General features: G+C 41.0%; 1 protein-coding gene across 1 annotated transcript in view; it reads right to left on the bottom strand.

Moving 5' to 3' along the window:
* Positions 1 to 9,589: 9,589 nt before the first annotated feature.
* The window catches only part of uvrag (UV radiation resistance associated gene), a 95,865-nt gene continuing 82,497 nt past the window's right edge, over positions 9,590 to 22,957 (bottom strand). Inside the window, exons 14-15 of the mRNA XM_046040146.1 lie at positions 21,527 to 21,618; positions 9,590 to 12,051 (exon numbers count right to left, since the gene is read on the bottom strand). Coding sequence (XP_045896102.1) covers positions 11,241 to 12,051; positions 21,527 to 21,618 — 903 coding nt within the window. The 3' untranslated portion in view covers positions 9,590 to 11,240. The remainder of the gene's footprint in view (positions 12,052 to 21,526; positions 21,619 to 22,957) is intronic.

Raw genomic sequence — 22,957 nt, 5'->3', positions numbered from 1 at the left:
CAAGGGACTCTTGAGGGTTTAATGACCTAAGTATACTTGAAATATAAGGGTGTAAATCAGATCAATCGAATGAGGCCAATAAAGATGATCTAAAGGAGAAATTTTAATGCTTATTATGCAGTCATCATTTAACAGATTTCTATGGTCAGGGGAGAAGAAAGAGCAACAGTTAATGAACAAATCAGTAGCTTTTAGCATTGGAGCTCCTCGCTGGTGACCATTACCTGCCTCGCCGAGAGATGCAATAGATTACTTCCTGGTTTAAAGCTTATTAAGAGACTGTGAAAGCCACAGAAACAATCATGATGTGATAACTCTGTCGGGAATATGTTAACCTTATATCAATCGATCTTATTTGTTCCCTGGTAACTACTCACAATTCTGAGTCCCTTGTTGTAAATGTTACCAAATTGTGTTCATAAGTCTGTTGCCCCGGTTCATACTGAGAGGATCCCATCACACCTACCCTGGGATGCTACAATATAAATCAATACACGGAGAATTAATTTTAGGTTGACTCCATTTACAATATCTCGTATTTGTTCTCCATCGCCAACTTTATTGAATCCAAATTAGATTCAGCACTTTGGTGAAACTCTAAAATTAATAATCTTAAAAATAGTTTTTAGCCTGTTGAAATTAAAAATACTCATCTCCGACCAAAACAGAGGGCTTCCAGATGACAAGCCCAGCAAGATCATGACATATCAACACACTTCTGTTGTATTTATCAAGATTTACTATCTGCTGTCTGTTCCAGAGTCTCGACTGAAAACTAAAGGGGACAGAGCGTTTGCTGTCAGGGCCCCGAGGCTCTGGAACAGCCTGCCCGAGGAAATCAGGTCGGCTGAGTCAGTGAACTCTTTTAAGTCCCTTCTTAAAACATACTTTTATAGGAGAGCCTTTCCCGATCTTATTTGACTTTACTTTATCCCTTTTATTTTATTGTATTTTACTAATTTTATATTTATCTGTATTTTAGTCTTTTCAATGTTTTCATGCTTTTATCTTGTATTGTTTTTTTGTATTAGTCTTTACACTTGTTAAAGCACTTTGTAACTTGTTTTTGAAAAGTGCTCTACAAATAAGGATTATTATTATTATTATTTGAACCGCACACGTCATTACTGTAATATGAATAAGCTTTGAGATGTTGTAAATCTTCAAACTCCGAGATAGAGGTAATTTATACCCTGTATGACTCTCAGATCTTATTTTGTTAACAAAAGCCTGCTGGATACCTAACTATCAAACAAAGGCCAAACTGTTTATTTGAATCGATCCTCTCAGACTACAGCTTGTATTGTTTAGTAAGAAGGGTCCTGTTTCATTTTAACGTGCCCTATAGTAATATGTAGCATATGTTAGTAAATGACCACTAATACAGCTGGACAGGAAGCAGAACATTTGGACAGAGCTTGTCATCGGAGTCATGGAAGTCATGAAAACTGCTGATCAAAATCCCATTACGTTAATATCTGAAGAGCAACACAGGTGCACTGGTGGGCACAGACATGCATCTCACTGAGGCCTTTGCATTGTTTTCCAAATTCTATTGTGGGAGCATTTTAGTAGAAACGTGTTCTTGAAGTTGGCAGGTGGGTTTATTTCAGAAATCACATCACAATAATTTAACAACACTCTTCAGACACTTTGAGTAACTGAGAGTGATGGAGTCATAAAAGTGTGTGTGTGACTTTAAGCAGAGTGATTTCTGCTTTGGATAAACTAATGTGAAAGCAATGAGTGAGTAAAGAGTATTATTACACTTAACATCAAGAGAGACAAACTCATGCAGTCATGTAACAAGGCGTTCATTTTTATTCTCTGCAAATCCGCTTTGTGATTGATTGTTACGAACTTCACTCAAAGCCAAGTGATTCATCTGGAATGCTGTATGTAATGTGTACCCTCCTCTCTGCGTATGTAAAATGAATAGTCTGTGGCAAGTTTAGTGACATTTTGATTGAATTCAAAATGATGCCAAGACTTTTATATGTTCTCATTAAAAGTGAAGCTACATTTTTAGAGGGAGAAAACAAGCTGACTGAATTCATCTCTAATATGACAAATGGAGAGAGCTGGATGTGGATTCATCCAGGCTAATACTACGCAGTCTCTTTTCCCACTTCCCAGTGAGAATCGTGAATCTACTTGGAACACATGACACAAAGAGAGGGAGCATTTCCTAAGGAAGTTACATTCGAAAAAAATCCAGCTGGACCAAAGCCCAAATAGAAGCTTTATGCAAAAATAGCTCAATAACCCAAAACACAAGCCTTTGTCGGGACCTACTGGATTTGGGTCAGGCTGCTTAATCACAATTAACTTTGTTTGTTGCACAAAAAAAGAGAAAATGTTGATCTTTACATCCATAATGATAACATGTAAATTCTCCATCAAGTAGAATGAATTCTTTCCTCAGGGTACAACAAAGAATAAAACTGTCTAAGCTCATGTGGTTTCAGAAAAATAAAATAAAATGAGGCCTGAGAAGTTCATGAAAGTTACATTGGCTGACTGTCCAGCACTGGTGTAAGCAGCACAGATACTTGAGCATTAGCCATTGCAGCTATGAGGTAATGAACAAAGAAGCTCTTAATAAACAGATCTTAAAGGTGTTTGTTCCTTTTAGCAGTGGAAGAGGGTGTTAAGCGTTCAGCCCTGCTGATAAAGCTTCATCATCAGTAGGTTTATTGTTCCCCACTGACTCCCTGAACTCTTGGAGGAGTTTTCAGGCCAAGGTGAAATACTGGGAGCTCTCCCAGAATGACTTAAGATACTAAACTGTGTTTCCACACAGAGCTTTGGCAAGTTAGAGAGGAAGACCAGAGCTGATTTGTCAGAAATGAACATGACATGTTGATGAATGGTTTTACTGCAAATGTAACCGCCACATACATATCTTAAACCAGCTCTCAGCTTTGGGAAGTGAGGGCGGTCGGATAAGACCATAACCATGGATTTAATGTTGAGGTGAGAATGCAAAACAGAATGGAGCAGGCAGGAAGAAAAGATTTCAGAGTTCTCTGTTCTGGATGAATCCGTCACTGTTTCCAGGCATATTAAAGCTGTTGGTGCAGCCTGGAGGAAATTCTACCTTTATTCACAGAAGCAAGCTTTTATTCCTAGATGCAGCCAGTAGGCGTTAGTAAATCCTCAGGCAAACGTGTTCTAGTTGCTGGTGGATTTTTTGAAAAGAGTGCTTGGCGCCAAGCACCTCTGCTATTTATGCTGCGTTCCAGACAACGCCACTCTAAGTCAAAGAGTTCCTACTTGTAAACTCATGGCAAATCCATCTAACCCAACTTCAACAACGGTAGCACCCATGGAAGCAAATATTAAAGGGTAAACCATCCACTAAAAGCCTAAATTAAGTATATTTGCCATTTTTTAAATTAAAACAATACATATTATCATACAGTAAAACCTGTTCTGCATGTAAATTTATATCAAAATATGCTGCAAATATTATCAGGTAGCTGGTTACGGTAAACAGTCTCTGGAAGTCATCTTCTCTGCACAAAAATTATACAAAAAAATGTCAAAAATGCCAATAAAATGTGAAAACATTAACTAACTTTTGCAGATTGACTACAGATGTAGCCAGACGGGAATCAGTCCCATATATTTATGTCACTCGTTCTCATAAAACGGCAATCTTTTCAATTAACACCAAGGGTACCGCTGAGAGTTCAGCTGTGCAAACTTGACAAAGAAATATCACTTTGTCACGGTTAGCCATGTTTTTTGTTTACGTTTGGCGTTGTGCATCTGGAACGCTTGGAGGTCGGAAGTTTCAACCAGGACCTCCTACTTTGACTAGAATGCAGCATTAGCACTCAAAGGGCTCCCCTTAACACACACACTTTTCATTCCTCTGCCCCCTTTCACTTCCTCTCACTCTTTCGTGTAACTGGTCACACTGAGAGTCAATGAACATCAGATGTGTGTAATCGCCGCTAGGATCTAAGACCTGGATGCACCTGTGATGTGCAAGATGAGACAATTACACACATGACAAGGTAATTAGCAAGAAGAACATAAGAGTCAATTTAACAACCTTGAAGATTTCCTGATGAAATGCCGGTATTTCTGTGATTATCAGTGACGGTGTCCATGTGTGTCCCATTATTAGACGACTAAGTTTGCACAGCTAGGATGTGGCTTTGGTCTTGGTTTGGGTCCAAACTGAATCTTCTTTCCCATGCTGGTCTCTTTGAATTTAACAGCATGCTTGGTATGGGACAAGCTCAAAATGTTATCCTAAACTGGAATGTAACTCTATATATACCTCAGATTGCTCTAATATGTTTTTCATTAAGGAATCTATGAAATTGTTACGTTTGATCAATGATCACGATGAAGTCAACACAACATACGTTACTGATACATTTTCCCACAACATAAGTTATAAATACAGCTTCTACTGAAGGGTAGCACATGTGCACTGTCCCGAAGAAGACACAGAGATGTAGCAAATATTACACTGTGACCTGTGTGTGACTTGTGTTTGTAATGGTTACTATGGGAATAAAGTCTCTAACGCTGAATAACTGTCTGACCTGTAGAAGCTGACCTTTGGTGGCCCTCTTTGGGTCTGACAATAAATCAAACATTAATAAACCAAACCATTAAAGTGAATTACTGCCTTAGAATATCACGCTAACCGAATTCAACACTAATCCTAAATGTATTGCACTGCTCTCCACCAACCAGAAGAAAACATGCTGCTTGGTGTTCAGATGCACGCTGAACTGAGGTGAATATACACCAATTCACTTCATTTAAGGAATTAAGTTGTGTTCTTTTTTATAAGTTTTTTCAAATACCCAAGGCAAAATTAAACCATTTTTAAATGGAATATAATGGAAGTGGGTAAAATCACACCTGGGCATAATGGGTGTTACATGTAGGTTAATATAAATGGGTGTGGTGGGATGTGGTCAGAAGAAGAGCAAAAACATGCTGAAACAATCTGCCAATAATGGTTCAATATGTGCAAACAACACATAGACACCAACGGGAATTCTTTTGACTCTTTTCAGTTTCTTCTCATCAGATGCCATGCAGTGGTACGTAATCCTTGGTAGCTGCTCAGCAGGACTCTGTTGTTTGCGAAGACTGATGCTTAGCCAGTGTTCAGTGTGTCACGAGATGAATCAATGCATGGCTGTACCTCAAAGGCACACGGAGAAATAGGGAATCCTTTCCAGAAATAAAAGAGGAGAAAACATGATGTTATCCATGAAAGTACATCTACTTCAAAACATGTACACCATACGCAATACAATAGCTACTGTACCAAACCATCATCCGGCAAAAATCTAATCTTTCTGTCAGTGCTGTGATATGCCTATTCTTATTGTTTCCCTTTGTTAGCTGTAGGGGGACTTTTGTTAAGGTCCATTGTGTGTTTGGGGAGTATTCCCCTCTTCGTCTGTATGTCAGGTGTCAATTACGTCATTCAAACTTTCTAAAGGTAATGTCTTCAAGCGTGAGTTTACCACAAAATCCTCATATGAGCGTGATGACATCAGTCCTCAGCAATCGGTTTTAATTTCACAAGGTCCATAATAAAATAAAAGTCATGGTCATTGTGATATTATTTTTTACCCAGAATTCTGTACTCACAGCACTCCAAGCCTAATATTGATATTGCTGCAATGAAATCAGCTGGACACCACTGCATTTCATTAGGCTATGCAACTGGAGCATGTGGGGAGAATAAGTCAGCCCTATAAAAGTGTGAGTTTGCTGAATGGCTGGGAAAGGTTTGTGCTCGCATTTAAAAAAAGAAAACACTGGGAGTGATAGCGAGGAGTGAGGTTTTACTGCCAAAAAACTGGAGAGGTGACTGGGATTTCATCCAGGCAGATGGTCTTGTTTCTGAGATGGCTTAAACAGCTGAGCCAGAGTGCAGCATAGTGTTGATCAGCCAAGTCCAGGACCAGGACGGGTCGAGGTGAGCAGATCCACCAGGGCCTAGTCTGAGCTCTCAGACAGGACACCAGAGTTGCTGCGTCTCCCTCCACGCTTGTAACGCAGTCCCTCAATCCCTGTATTATGACTATAATCCAGCAATAAAGAGTTATAGCCGCAGTATGAGGTCTCAACTCGCTAATGAATGAGAAAGCACTTTGTGTTTGTGTTGACTTTAAACCACAGAGTTGAATGCGGGTCAAGGCTGATATCTGACTCCCGCCCTCCTCTTGTCCCTTGTGCGAGACTTAAATGCGGGACAACACACAACACACAAGGACGCAGGGTGTTTAGTGACATATCCAACAAAGTCAATTAATATCCTAAATGCTGTATGCAAAGTCAAAAGAATAGAAGAAGATTCATACCACTCTCATATTTGTGCGTTAAATATGAAGCTACAGCCAGGAGATGGTTGGCTTAGCTTGTATGACTCTGTCCAAAGGTAAAAAAAAAATCTGCTTACCATAATTAAAATGTTATATCATGTTTGTGTAATCCAACAAAACCCAAAGTGAAAACGACAACTGGCAACCTCACGATTCCAGGAAATCACCGTGTCCGGCCAAGAAATAGTCCATAACCTCCTGTGAAGCCACAGTTAATTAGTGAGCTTTAGAGGACTTGATTTTCAACCTTTGGACAGAGCCAGACAGGCTGTTCTTCTGCCTCTGTAGTTTGTGCTAAGCTAAACTAACCATCTCATGGCTCAAGTATCATAGTTAAAGCAAGCTTTTACTGTGGCCACAAGTGACAATAACAGTAATGGTTCATGCTAAAACAAACTGTAACAGTAGCACGAGTGGAGAAGAGTTATGGTTATTTACCTGACACAGTGTCAGCAATATTACCTATCTAATGTTAGCTAAAGTTTGCTAACGTTAGCTAACATTAGTCAGCGTAAGCTCCTTGTCATACCAGACTAAGGCAGGGTGTACTGGCAAAACCCCAGACGGTATTGGATTGATCAAAGGTGCGTTTTACTTCTCTTTCACGGGTTTAATTTCTAAGATGAGGAATATGTTATTTTTTCTTTGAAAAGTTACGGTGCCACTTTAGAGCACCAACGTGTTACTGATCTGAACTATTGCTTTTTACTTTGTTGCGGTCATCTGCCTAAAACAAACACTTTAAATGACTTACTGAAAGGAGGAATTTACACTTAGATATCACTTCTCTTCCTACTCTGGTGTTATTTCCATTAAAAGCACGATAGTCAATAATACACATACTGTAATGCATCAAATTCTCTTGATTCTTTTCTCTCCCATTTGTTCACAGATTTCACAGAGGTAAATCTTCATGCAGCTAGATGCAGTTATGTGTGACATGTTGCAATGACAGGATTACAGTGTCTGAGTGACACTCACTGTCGTAATGACAAGGGATCTACTGTATGACAGAGGCCCGGTAATGACAAGGGTGTAGAGTATCGCTGAGATCTAAGAATGACCTGGGACTGATGGTGTGTCAGACGATATGGCTGCTGTATAAATGAGGTACTGATAGACTGCAGCGTTTCTCCTCCCTGCGCACACTGTTAATCCTACTTATGATGTCGGCTGAGATGGATTCTACTCTTATCACAGGAGGGTCATCAGGATTAGATGGATAGGACAATTTGGCCGGTGACTATTTATATCAATAATCAAAGCTAATGAGGACACTGTTATGGAGGTAAAGACAGAGAGTAAGGGTTCATTAATTACTGTCACACATATACACACATTGCAGTGTAAAGCCTGGAGAGCTAGGCTTAGACGGCCAGCGGTGCTGGTTTGGCTGGTGTGTATTTTGTGAGGTGCTTGTGATGATGAACAGTACAGCAGACTATACATTGCAGCAGTGCTGAGCTCTTTAAACTGAGCACTCAGCTCAAAAATATGAAGATGGCTTTGTAAGAAAGGAAATAAGGCCTGCTTATTCTCACTCTCAATGTCTCGGTTCTTGTTCTCATAAACTTTAAACTACAATAATAATCTGCAAACTATCAACGTTTTAAGCCGTGCACCTGTGCAAAGGCACATGCGCTCACAGGCTACCCCTGAAGCAGGTCTGGCTTCTATGATGGCACAAATGTCCCGTCTCTGGCCGGATGAAATGTCATTCCCAGAAGGCTGAGTGTTGAGGCCTTCAGGCACCTGTAGGGGCTTAGCTGGGAGAACAGACTGTCTGCAGAGTGACACAAGGAGCTCTTGGGATCGAGAAGCAAGAAAGTGCTTTACGTGAATCTGGAAACAGAAAGCACTAAAGGACAGATTCAGCAATCATCAGCATTATTGAAATTCCTAATGGAAAAGACTATGAAAAGCCCAACAGGTGATACTAAAGGAGACAGCTTTATTGCCATTAGTAATGGGCTAAATTATATTGATAGTAGCCAGCCATAATCTGCCGGAAACAACCAAGAGGAGATCACAGTATGCTTCAAATGCTTTAAGTTACTGTTTTCCGGTGCTTATTGTGAACAAATTGATACATTACCTGGAGCCCTGACAACCAAGTGACACGATAATATCATGAGAAAAGTTGGATTATGCTCATTGAAGTGCATAATGAGGTAAAGGAATACAGAGTGCTTATTTCATTAGAAAAGGGCTTACTTCAAGTACTGAAGGCACTTTAAAGGTTACTTACATGCGCAGCCACATGTGTACATGTATGTAAGGTCTGTGGTGCTCACATTGTTTTGGCCAACCGACATCTACTGGGGATCTTAGGAATCTGAAATAAACCAGTTTTCCTATGAGGATCATTCAAGTTTCATCTGGCCAGATGAATAAAACAAATAAATCACTAGCCAAAATACAAAAAAAACACTGCAGTTACTACTTCTGCTAGGTAACCTGTGTGGGAATACCTGCTGTTGACTGATGGTCCGAATGGGCTTAAGGTTTCTCATACACTGAGAAGGTTTTCAGAAGATCTGGCAAAGAAATGAAAATGAATCTAGAAAGAGGGATGTCTGATTATTCCCTTCTTCATATTCCAATGGTAAAAATATCCTTATTGTTTTTGTCTCTGAGTACTCTTCAATTATACCATTATAATGTTCGTTAATGACTCGTTAATGATTTTTAGCCATGGTAGTGGTGTAGATCTATGGATAGATAATTGTTGGATGGATTTATGAATTTATATATTAATATGGTACAGGTCTCCATGCTGCCCAGACGATGAATCACAGAAACGCTTCATGTAGCACAGCTATGGCTTAGTCTTGCAGCCGGGTCTCATCTGCTAGCCCAAACCCAGGCCTACAGCAGTGTCCTGCACAGAAGAAGAGCTGGGCGCAACTGTGCTACTGGGTGGTAGCTCTTTAGTCTCTTCATCGACTTCAATCTGTCAATCCACCGCCACTGTGGTCTCCTTACCCTCCGTCTCGTTGGCGTCCGTAGTATTGGCCAGCATAAGCGAGGCCATGCCGGTACTTTTGGTTGGATTGCCGTGAAATTTGCTGTACAAATACATGAATTGCAATAACTTTGGTGAACTTTTCCACTAGAGCCATCATAAGGTCAAAATGTTTTGTCCTATACTAAGGTTTAGAGACCTCGCCTTCAAACTTGAGCACACCCACGCCAATACCAATGCAGCCAGACCACTCTTAAAGGGGGCTACACACATCCATGCCATTGGACTGCAAGCCTTTAATAACAAAAAAAACCCTCCATACAAAAGTTTATGTACATGGTCACTTACTGAACTGTATAGCAGTTTATGGAAATGATCTAACATTGTCATCTTTTAGTTTTAAATACATTACTTCTCAACAGTCAGCAACAACAGTACTGGATCAGAAACACAAAGTGGGCTGCGGGTGGAGAGTCCATCTTTGTCACAGCGGGCGATGCAAAGCAGCTGTCCACATCAGGACCCAGACACTGGTAATGATATCAGTCTAACATTTGACAATATTAATGAGCGACATCACATATGAGTGGGGAAAATAAAACTAAATATTGATTTCCTTTAAAACAAAGCACGCACAATTGTTGAGAGACATAAATAATGCAATAATTGAATACCAGTGCAAGAAAGCATCCAGAACATGGAGACACAGGACAAAATCACAGACAATAGGGGTTTGCTGTTAACACTTACAGTAGAGCCTGAGTGAGACATTCCAACAGAACACACAATCTATTTTTTTTTGTCTACTTAATATGAGAATCAGTGGACTTAACATAACACTGATGTTAACATTGATAGGGTACATTAAAATTTAACAAATTAAAAAGAGAAAATAGAGGACATGAGGATGGACAGAAAATCAATTGCACCGTATCCCTGCCATGTGCTGTAAGCTCCAACTTGCCACTCTTGTGTTCCTCATCTTAAGACCTGACGGAGAAACTCGACCCCGTGTGGAGACTGACGGGTAGGTTGTTCAAGGAGAGAAGATGCTGTGTGTCACAGTTAGGGAGTCTCCGATGGGGCTACTGGTTCCAGTTCCCACCTCGTTTTGTAGTAGCAAAGTCCTGCCGTCTTCAAAGGTCACTGGTGGGATTACTTGAAACCAGACTGTGGTTGCATGCTAATGTGAAGCCCCGAGGCACACGCATACATGTCGTGTTCTCCCTCCTGCACACACCCACTGCCATGTACCCTGAATGAAGGCTCTGGGAACTGTCTGAACAGTTGCTTGTACAGTCAAAGGTGTAAGTACTGGGACAGCGTGATACAAGATGATTCACTTCCAGTTGCAACCATTCTTCTTGTGTGTCTGTTGTTCATGTTAATGATTCTATAATTCATAAAATGTCCCAAAAAAACTCAAGTGAGGAAGCGAGCAGAAGCTTCTCTTGTTAACGCGATTGCTGGAAAAACAGATTTGGAGCTGCTGCATCAAAACATTTTTATACCATGATTTACTGAGGCTGCAGTCTATGTGTGGATGTGAATCTTAAATGCAGTCCAGAGAAGATCATGAAGTTAAGATGAATAACAATAACGGACAGCAAATGAGGCCAAATTATTTGTCTGAATAATGGTTCATTGTTCCATCCAATGTTAATTTTTTTTATAAATGTTGGCATCAAAAATAAAAGTTAAGCTTACTGTCCCAATACTTGCACTTTTAACTGCATTTCATTTAAAACTATGGAAATGTTTACAATAAGTGCAAATTGGTCGTTATTCCAGAACAGCTCCTATGATTTTTGATGCTGTGATAAGGGAGTGGCCCTGCCTTGTATTTGTCCAAACCCCCTGTGCAAGTTTTTTTCATGCCTCCCTTTCTCCTTAGGTCCTCTGCCTCACTTATCAGAGTTCTTGCGCGGTCTGCGGAAGCTGGACATGTTCTCATTTAGTGCATAGATGCGCCTGGAGAACTCCTCAAAGCCAGCGACGTCCAGCTCACCCAGCACCTGTTCATCACACTCCACAGCTACTGCGTGGTCCACAGGGATGCAGCGGTAGTCTTCCAGCCGAGCCTCATCTGCTAGCCCTAATCCCAACCCCAACCCCAGGCCTAAAGCAGTAGCCTCTGTGCCCATGATCTCCTCAGCTTGCTCCACAGAGCAGTGCAGCTCTGGGACCAGGCTAACAGGCGCATGTCCTGGTACCAAAGAGCCGTTCATGGCGCCTGTGTGCTGACTAGTTGCCACCGTTTCCTCGCTAGTGTCCTGCACTGTCAAAGGGCTGGGCGCAACTGTGCTACTGGGTGGTTGCTCTTCAGTCTCTTCTTCTTTATCTACTTCAGTCTCAATGCTTCTGCGTCTCTCCACCTCCTCCTTCTCTTCTTTCTGCTCTCCCCCCTCTTTGGCCTCCGTAGTCTTGGCCAGGTTAAGTGAGGCCATGCCAGCATCAAGGGAGGAGGACAGGTGTTTGGGTGAAGGCGAGGGCGGTGCCAGGCCGACCGGGGGCTGCTCTTCACCCATGGCTGTGTTGTAGCTGGGTGGAGGAGTTGGCTTGTACCTGAGCTTATCGGCCTCTGAGCTCGCCCTTTTCCTCAGGGCTCGGTCTGGGGAGCTGGCGTGGCAGGGGTAGCCTATATCCGAGGCAGCGGACACACCAAGCTGAGACTTGGTCGGCACTGGGATTGAGCTGGAGACATGGTGTCGGTCACTGGGAGGAACAAAGAGAAAGACACTAAATGAACTAGTTCTTGATCATGTATTTGATTGACTACAGAAAGCAACAATCTCTACACCCAACATAAGAGAGTGGGAGGTCCTGAGGGGTCAAATGAGACAACCAGGGACTATTTGGATCTGGTTCTCCATTAATCTCTTTAACACCCCTCCACCCAAATCACCCAACTCCTTTCTCCTGATCCAGGAGAAAGACAGCTGCAGCTCTTTGCAACATGTATGCTGCCTGTGAGACTACACTCACATTCTGCTGACTGGAAACCCGCAGCAGGCGTCCACCCAAGTAGGTCAGAGATTTTTCTCTATAACAGATAACAGACTTGGGATCTGGGACACCCCACCCCGCCCCAGTACTGAAGTCATAAATTTACTTAAATGGGGGCCTCACCGCCTCTTCCGATAGTCAAGGCTAAGATCACTGGACTACTTAGAGGTCTGCTTAACATGACCTCTCCGCTATCTCAAGAGCAGAGGCACTGTACTGTTGGGATCAAAGGTGAAGCAGGGCCTCCATGTGCGCTCTAGAGATTCACACGTGTTGGTTGAAGAGTTGAGGACAAATGTCTGCTTGTTCAGTTGGATATGCAATCATAATAGATAGTCCTTATAAATCTTCTCCTGTCGCTTTGCCTTCTTTGTAAGAGTGGCACGACATCAGTGATGAATAAATAAAATTGATATTGATGATAGCACTGGTGGACATATTTATTTATTGTGGTCTAGTTCGCTGTCTGACAGACAGATTCACCACTAAGCACATGACAGCTTATAAAAAGGTCCCTGACCTTGAGCCATGCAGGCACCCTGCTGAGGTGGTCCTGACAGGGTTCACAGGCAGGACCAGAGTGTAGAAGCCTGTCTAGTTTTAAGAGAAACTTGTCAAACTTTAAAGTGCCTATGATACAGTAAATGAGAAACATTCGTAGTCTGAAGGTACTGTTTATAACCGCTTATGGTAACAACCTGTAAATACTGGACCTCATGGCTAACATTAAATGGGCAATATGTAGTTTTTTAATGAAATCACTTATCAATGAATCACTTTTTTATTGCGTATTTTTTAACGGGTTTTAACCTCACATAACAATTACCCATTCACTTGCTTTCTCTATCCCTTGAAGCAGCCACTAAGCAGACACTGCTTTGTTTTGGATATTAAAACCAACCCAGAGTTGGCTTTAATCCTATTGGATAGGAAAACTAAAATTACTGCGTGTGAAATATATTATGATTTTGCGCTTTAGTTGCCGGCTAAAGCCGAACAATTGCTAACATTATCCGTTCCAAAATTCTATAGTGGTATAGCTTTTCCACATGATTTCACCAGCTAATGGTGGTACCAGTTTTATGTCAAAGTGTTTATTTTAGCCTACAAGACATGATGTAAAGGTACAAAGCAAATGTGGAACTGCTTGTTTATACTAGCCTAAAGTGATGCAAGGCAGGGGCAGCCAGCTACATTAGCATGGATTTGGTGTTGTTTGCTTCGTATCGATCTAGATTAATTGTCGTTTTACAGATACTCAGGTACATAGCTTCTTTGCCGTCTCAGTTGCCATAACTTCTGTGACCCACATAATATACAATAATACAACATAACGGTGCAGGACAACACCACAGTGGAAGACCCCTTCATTACAGTAATGTTGCTTACTGCGGTCTGTTATACTAAAGTGTGGTAACAATATAATTTATGATATTCAGTCTAGTTTACTAACCGTTTTTGTAACCATTCAAAAAATTTTGCTATGCTGACATTGCTGAGCGTCTCCAATGAAAGATCCACAAATAATTATCGAAAAGCTAAATGCCGTTAATGTAACGTTATCATGCAACAAGCATGGATTAGTTCAACATTAAGTTCAACGTCAATGAGTTTCCAGCATTTGTGTGATGCCGTCTCTGGTGTGTCGGTCTCTCTTTTGACTTGCTCAGTAGTTCAAGGACGCACACAAACACAAGCTTGGGAAGGTAGTGGCTGAAATGTGAAACCTCACCGCTAGAGGCCACTGAAAACTACACATAATAGCTAATAGGAGGCATGCATGTTGAATAGTCAACCAAGGTCAGGGTTAAGTAAATGAAGGCATAGGGTAATGACCTGATCCTGTGAGGTTGTTCCTATTAAGTGGGGAGAACTGGAGATGGACTGTGTTTTACTTGGCAGTAACTGTCTGTCAAAACACATCATTTAATACAACTGGCTTTAGCTTGCCCCCCTAACAAGCAAATGGTTAATTCTGCAGAAAAGCATTTTTGGGCAAAATGGAAACTATGTACTCTTTAACACCTCATTTTCTGGAAAGACAGTTGAAAAAGAATGTCCAGAGAGAAGCTGAATGATTTGCCATCTCAAACATTTATCTGTGACTTTCCAAATGAAACCATCATGGGCTTGTTGGAAACCAGTTCCAAAATTCAAAACCTCATAAGAATAAAGACAGATGTCAAGAGAAGTCAATTATAATTTCAGTAAGTGGAAAATGTGGTTCAGACTCTTTGAAACACAATACAGATTTGGAAACCGGAGACAACCTGCGCAGGACGAAAAGTTTAAGGTTTCCATGCATCATTTATAACAAGCTAATAAGTGACTATCACCTTTTTTAGCTTGACTGAGTGATGTCCTTAGGGCAATGGCTGATTAGATGACTTTGATTTTAATTATCCTCAGCCAATTTCTTCCATTCCTTCCTCCAGCTGGCTCTCATATAATCTGCTGATTTTAGCTGGCCATCTACGCCACAAACAAATGTATTACTGACACTGGCATAAAAATCACATGGCCATCACACCGGTCTTTTGGTTAATGAGGAATTTTGTATTTGGACCGTGTTATTTTGTTCCACTCTGTTTCTAGGTTAGGCCTACATTTGTTCTATTATTTGTGTCAAATTGTGCAGCAGTGTATTAGTAACAGTGGAGACTGGGTGTGTCAGTGAGGACTTCAGCCAAGCAAACCTCTGGCCAGTCATAACATATTTTCATGAAACATTTTAACTGATGACATGTTTTAATGTGAGCAATTAGACTACACAGTACAGTATGGCCACTGTGAGCATGTGTGCCGATTAAGGGTGCTGGGAAGACAGAACTGCTGAAAAAGACTTCCTGAAGTTATTTGGAAAAGCTGGAACTCATACAGCGTTGTTCTTAGAGGATACGGCCCAATACTTGCATGAGCTAACTGTGCCTCTTGTTGACATTCTTGGTGCACTGCGTGAGATGTTTCATACTCTTTATAAACATTTACTCTGTCCCGGTTCTAAAATGTCATTCTCCTTGCATAAATCATTCTTACAAATAGTTGTTAAACTGCGTTTTGAAGAGAGGTGGAATGAAATTCTAGGGATGACAATGTCTGTCTGTCGGTCGGCCCAGACTGAAATCTCAAAAACTATTGGACAGATTGCCACTATATTTGGGACATATATTCACGGTCTCCAGAGGATGAATCCTGATTTCTTTGGTGGTCTGGGTATTTCCTTGGGAACCACCATGAGGTTAACATTTATGGTTTTGCCACTCATCTGAGAAAATGTCCCCCTGTATGCACATTATTAATAAAGATGGGACTTCTGGGATTTCTGTGCAGCATGGATGACAAGCAAAGTGAAGTGATAGCTGCTCAACATACCATACTGATGGGGAATGGCCTGATGTAGTGATAGGTTTCCTCCACTGGTAGCCCAGGCAACCCACCTATAGTAAGACACTAAGTTTCACTGGGCCCCAGTCTCTCTTGCATTATCCTGACAACAACTTCACTGCACACTGTAAATTCTGCTAAGAGGCTTCTGCCTAAATCATCAAGCAGACGACTTGACATGCCGAGACAGAAATAGCCTTAACCCCTCCAAAGCGTTTTGCCTGCTCTCTTCCTTTTTACTACTGATGTCAAACCTGGCATATTTCAGTCCGACTCAGGAATTCAGTATGCCAGACGATTCCACAGTCCAATCCTCTGACAGGCTTCACACATGCCAAAACAAATATAAACGGCAGATAAGATTCGGTTGTGTGATGTGGTTTAGGGAAATCCCTGTGAAACTGCAACAATAAACATTAGTAAAAATTTGATATTCACTATGGTGGAAGTTAAGTTTTCGTTTTCCGTTAACGGGACATGACTTATTGACCGTCTGGCCTTTGAAGACAGGGAATGACGACAGCGCAACATGTGCAACACCCTCCCACCGCTCAATTGTGCATTTAATTCATATTTCTACTGACATGAATATTCCCCATTTCAATGCATTATATAAGACTGTTTTTTACTGCTAAAAACATGAAACACAAACGTGCACTGATTCGACTGACAAAATGCGAGTCGACTCTTCTTGACTGAACTTGAATCATGCGTGTTACCCGCCACTACTCTTTTCTTTTTATTATTGCTCTGCAGGCTTATAAATTATTTCTATAACTTTTGTAATTTCAATCTTATATTGTTTTATTGATTACTTTGTAACATCTGTCTAGGGACAACAGACGGGAAAAAAAACTCCTTTTGGCTAACTTTGGCGTATTTACAACAATGTTTATTAATGTGCACGGTCTCCGAACTAAGAAATAAATGTGTGTACAGTAAACTTCACTCCTCGTGATCAATGTAAGTGCATTGTCTGCTCCCTTCCTCTGTGTACCAAGTTAGTTAACTGGACACAAAGATCCTACTAAGTTCCTACTAAAGACTACTACAACAAATCAGCTATAAAACCGGGGTAAAACTGTACTGGATGTTCTAATAACATCTATGACATTTTTACTTTTTTATTTTAGAGGATTTAAAAGCATAATTTCAAAAATATTGAAAAAGAAATTAAACGTAAACACATGGTTGGGTTAGAATAATGCTGTAAACCAAATTGAATTGAAATGGCATTTTTCCCAAAGGGTATGGAGGAAGTGGTTTGGAGAACCACTGTACCTTTCCAGCATATCACATGAACAGAGAAAAAGGAAATATTCTTGATTTATCCTTCCAAATCATCATCCATTATTATAAAAAGAGTAAATCTATAGGCCACCTGTCAGGCTTAATGTACCTTGCAAATGCTTATTTTGGACAAATACATTTTATTTTATCTTTCATTGACAAAACTGCAGCTGTCATAATATCGCAACCCTTTGCCTACATCATGGAACACAAGGGGACTACCGTGGTTTTGCTAACTTTTCACTCACTTTGGGGAGGTTCACATCCTCTAGCTGCAGTGCTGAATCTGCCTGGCCAGGCGCTCTGCCACACCTTGCCTCCCTCGTGTGCGTACCCCTGCTTCCAGGAACAGGAGTGGGATTAGGGCCCTGTGAACCTCTGCCAGGCCCTCAGCGGATGTGGAGCGGCAAATGGGAGCATGTTGAACGCGTTTGCTTTGATCTCCTTAGACTGTACAGTTTACAAAGAATGGGTTTCTGGTACTGTCTCTGTCTGCCTCTTGGTAATAGATTCCCCATTTTTACGCCGTTTCTTATCCTTCAGCAAGATTTTAAAAATCTATAGTGCCCATTTTTCACAAGAGCTAGACTGTATATTATGACATGTTATGGTGTGTTTCTGAGACAGTACTGTTTGGAAATGTATAAAGATATCAGCAGCTCATCAGCAGCATATAAGCCCACTGTACAAAAATTACATACTGTGCAGTACACTGTTGCAGATTCATACATCAGTTTTTCCGTCCGGTCTGTATGAAATGCCATAGATGAACCCGGCATGATGTGGGTCCTGGCACTTTAGGAAAGGCTCTCCCTGTAGACTGGATACATGGTGTATTAGTTCTACATGGAGGGAGGGACTGTTTCCAAATTTGTTCTGGAAACAGTGCCCTCGGTCATATCCTTCATCACATCATCCTTGGCTGGATGCGTGGAAGGAAGAAATAGGTGGCAAGGAGGACCAGAGGAAGAACATCAGCCTCTCTCTCACAGTCTATAGGATAATTACATGCAGCTGCCATGTAGCTTTTTTTTTTTTAGAAATCCATATTTCATAAACTGGTTCCCAGTGCTTGAAATTGTATCTGAAGTTATGCTTTTTCAAACCAGGGGGAAAGGAAACTGGAACTGATATTGTTAAGGAAAGAGCAGTGTGTGATGAAAAATCAGTGCATATCCTTATACCTATTACAGGGCTTTGGGAAACAGTCACCTCCTGATCCTCACTGCGGGTTTAAGTTAAGTAGCCTGAAGAATGGTTTTATGATGAGAGGAAGTGTTTAACCACTGTAACTCTGCTTAAATGTTTGCATACATTTTAAATGTTTTTAGCACTGTGCAAGAGTTTTAGAGCAGGTGGGGAAAAAATGTAAAAGAAGAATGCATGGTATTTTTATTTTTTTGTCAAGTGTGATATTATTTTCCCATCCTGCTCTTTTTTGTTTAATTATACCATTTTGCAAATTGATCCTTTTCCTCCTTTGCAACGTTATGGAGCTACTTTCAGTACAGTATGTCTTGTTTGTCTTGAGTGTTGCTTTTCAGTAAAGGGACATACTGATAACTTAAAAATACAAAGACAATATCACAATGTGCTGTACTGTCCTGTACTGTAAGTAAGTATTGATGAGTTGCAACATAGTTAAAAGTTGCTTAATAGCAAAAACAAATGAAAATATGTTTTGTTGGAGATGATTTACGATGCAAAGAAATAATGGTTGAAAGCTAAAGTGTACAAATTAACTAGTTAAATATTGTTTGCACATAAACTGAAATGTAAAAACCATGAGCCAGGCTAAGTGTTTCCCCTGCTTCCAGTCTTTCTGCAAAGCTAAGTTAATCAGCTCCTGGCTGCTTCTTATTTACCATATAGAAATGAGGGTGTTGTCAGTCTTCTTATCCAATTCTGGCAAGAAGAAAAAACCTCTTTTCTCTCAATGTTAGAACTATTCCTTTACGGTGTTAATATATTGCCTTAGATCGTATGACTGATCTCTCGTTTTAGGAGCTTATGGCTGCATGATATGATGAAAAAGGCAGTTGCTTCATACTCAGCTGATGACTTCTGAGTCAGTACAGGACAGCTTTTGATCCTGTCCCTGTGGTCTCATTGTTATACAGAAGTGTGGCTGTGGCAAGCCACTGTAGAACTGTTACACTTCCACCTCCACTTCTTTAAAAACGTCCATGCATGCGTACACACATTTGTACACACACACACAGCTTCAGGGTTAGGGGGCCCATGCTTTGATCTCATCTATCTTTGGGCCCTTCCACTTCCCATTAAGGATGGGGGCGGTAGAGGGCCAGTTTGAGAACTCAAGCTTTTCATGGCTTCTTTCCTTTCAAAACAAAAGATTATTCAATTAATGTGTGTAATACACATTTTCCCCTCTGCTGACCCTGGGAGAGGAGTGGAGAGATCAAAGACAGCTTTCTTTTTTATAGGGCAGGGGAGCTGAAGTCTGACACAGACCAAATCTCAGTTTTAGTGAAGGGTTACTAACAGGCCATAAGACTGTAGAAGGAGAAAGGCGAGGATCTAAGCATTCCACTTCACCGGGACAAAGTGGCTGCTGTAAATCTCATCAAATACGGCGTTTTTAAATTGATGATGTGCATCTTTACAAAGGTGGGGTGTATAACACTCTTAACTTTTACCTAATACATCCATATGATTTCAGACGACACTGTGCTGTGTCAGACCAACATTCTTTTGTCAAAACAGCAGCTACAACTTTTGCTATAAATGTATGAGAACATTGTTAATGAAAACAATAAACTGCAATGATAAAAAGTAATACATTCCTGTAGAGTTATATAAAGAGCAAGTAGGTGGATTTTCAAGTTATGGGATACCGCCAAAAATCGAATGTATGTTGACAATTCAAACAGGGCACAATTAATTGTTGCATTCAGTCATAGAATGAAAGACACTTGATCCTACAGTATATAAAGTGTTGCATTCTGGGTTGTTTGCAGCCTGAACATTGCTAGGTAAGTGAGTTTCTTCAAGTCTGTTTATAATGAGTATTTCAGAGTTAGTTAATCGCTGTTGAAAATACAGGATTTTCCAATGGCAAATGTAAAGAAGTTGAACCCCTCTTCTAATGCTTTTACTGCAGAAAAAGACCAAATAATCTGACAAGCTGCCAACAGTGTCAGGAGGAGCCTAAAAAAATTATACTGCCCAAGAAAGTCATTCCTCAGATAGTGAGTTATGGAAGTAATTCATGTTTCAGTTTACAAGAGAAAGGGCTTCATAATGAGGAGAAAGGGCTTCATAATGAGGACTCCCATTGGACTAAGAGGATCTTGGAGGAAAATTCCTAACAGGACTAGTATGAAAAGTACTTTAAAGTTGATTTTCAAAAACAAGTGTTGACAAAGGATGGGTTGTCTTATAATTGGGCCAATACATTAAATTGGAAACAAGTGCACTGAAATATACTGTAATAAATGGAGCCATGGTTTAACGGAACGCTTTGCCTATACAAGAAATTCATGAAACAAGGAAATCCATCGTCAACCGCTTATCCTGTGTACAGGGTCGCAGGGAGCTGGAGCCAATCCCAGCTGACATCGGGCGAAAGTATCTTACTGTCACCAGGATGGTGTAATTATAGGCTACTCAGTTGACAGGAACTACTTTTCCTTCTGCCTGTCAAAGTCATGCTTGAGCTACGGCTTTGTGACGGAGCTTCTTTGAAGTGAGCCGCTGCAGCCTTTGACATTTCCCGCGACTGAATACTGACTCTGGCCCGTCTGGCTGTATTTTAGCTGTGAAGGTAATAATGTTGCTCTGTGTGATGTGTGTGCAAAGACAGTGAACTTTTTGGCAACACTGCAAAGTTCGCTAAACATCTAAGATTAAGTCTCTCACAATAATAGGATGATGTTATGAAGCGGCAGTTCTGAGCAGGATATTTTTATTATAATTAAAGAATATGACAGTAGTTTGATGTCTTGTCATTATGGTCACATTAAAATAGAAATAAAATATGTAAAAAGTATTGGTATCAGTATCAGCAATACCAGCCTGGGTATTACTTGGTATTGGATCGTATAGAAATTAAGTGGTATCACACATCACTAGTCACCAATCAACCTATTCCGCATGTCTTTGGACAGTGGGAGGAAGCCGGAGCACCCAGAGAGAACCCACGCAGACACGGGGAGAACATGCAAACTCCACACAGAAAGGCCGGGGCAACCGGGGTTTGGACCCACGACCTTCTTGCTGTGCGGTATATAATAATAATAATATATAAATAAATTCAAGGAATAACTTCTGTTTTGACCCCGCGACCCTGTTCGCAGGATAAGCGGTTGACGATGGATGGACCTTCTGTTTTGATGAATGTAATAGGGATTGTAATAAGTGAAATGATGACATATAAATAATGAAATGATTTGTAAAATGTTAACTATTTGTATTATTTCAAAGAGTGACTGATCATTTTGTTTCTAGCATCAGTAACTTCTGAAGAAATATCTGATAATATTCTTACCATCGGACCAGCAGGCCATGTTCCAGGAAGTTCTTCAAGTTGGGTAGTGTCTGCTGCAGGTCTGGGGTGGTCAAGCCATGCTGATATCTCAGCTGCAAAAAAAAAGAAAAAAGGAACACATACTGTATCATTAATGTCAAACAACCTACAACATCTTATATCCTACAACCCTACATATAGTGTGTGTGGTGGGCTAGCACTGCTACGAATCACTTATGTGAACACGTGTGCATATTCATGCACATGTTTGGATGTCTTTGGAGAAGAAAGAAATACCACCAACAGGAGAGGTCTGAAGTCTACATTCTTTAAGCGTGACACATTTCTACACTCCCCATCAGACTATTACTCATCTGGACAGACAATGGGCATCCTTCCCTGATAACAGGCATGTGCACTAATATGTAAGGTGTGTGGAAAGACGGGATGAGTTGCGGGTGGCAAGAAAAACCTAACTCACTGTTAAAACATCTGGACGAAATGGGGCAAAGAGAGCACATTAGAAACCCCATTACATTCTCCCACAATCTCTCTTCATTAGACCCTATTCTAAATTGTGCCATGAACATTCCCTCCTTTGTACCACAGTGCTTTATTTCATGATGACAGAAATCAACATGGCCACCTTGAAACTCCAGCTCTGGTGCCAGAAATATCTCCTCTAACAGTGATATCACAGCAAGCCAACTCTTGTCCCGGAGAGTTTATTTAACCTATATTACTGAACAGCAGAGGAGCATCATGCCGCACGTCCAGCGTATATCTCCGAGGCCCCTCTGTCACACACACTTCCTGCACCAGCTGACATCTGTTTTGTTTCCACTCGGGTGCCACGGCAACCACTCTGCTTTTTGCACGCACACACTTCTGGTGAAAAGATGGAGGCGCACATGACTCTGACACACCACTCACCCAGGATAACATGCTGCTTCTTCATATATGAGCACATAATGGATGAGCGACGTTATAATAAAGGAATTACAGAGAAATACATCTTTAAGCCTCAGGGAGCAAAGGTCACCTTTACTTGTTTTATATTTGAGAGTTTAGGAGAAGACAAATGGTTTTCAGGGTATCTGCAGCCCTCAAAACACATTAATACATGTTTTCTTGTACACGGTAAATGGTCTGTGCTTGTATAGCGCCTTTCTAGTCTTTCTGACCACTCACAGCGCTTTAACACTACATCACTTTCACCCCATTCACACACATTCATACACTGAGGCAGAGGCTAAGGTGTCATCTGCCATCCGAACAGAAATACACATTCATACACAGATGGAACAGCCATCGGGAGCAATTTGGGGTTCAGCATCTTGGCCAAGGATACTTCGACATGCAGACTGGAGGAGCCGAGGATCAAACCACTAACCTTCTGATAAGTGGACAACCGCTCTTCCCCTAAGTAGTGTGGCAAATGCTGTAACATTC

This window comes from Micropterus dolomieu, linkage group LG23, assembly GCF_021292245.1.
Source record: "Micropterus dolomieu isolate WLL.071019.BEF.003 ecotype Adirondacks linkage group LG23, ASM2129224v1, whole genome shotgun sequence".
Lineage (NCBI taxonomy): Eukaryota > Metazoa > Chordata > Actinopteri > Centrarchiformes > Centrarchidae > Micropterus > Micropterus dolomieu.
The sequence above is the reverse complement of the archived record's forward strand: the minus strand, read 5'-3'. Positions and strand labels throughout refer to the sequence as shown.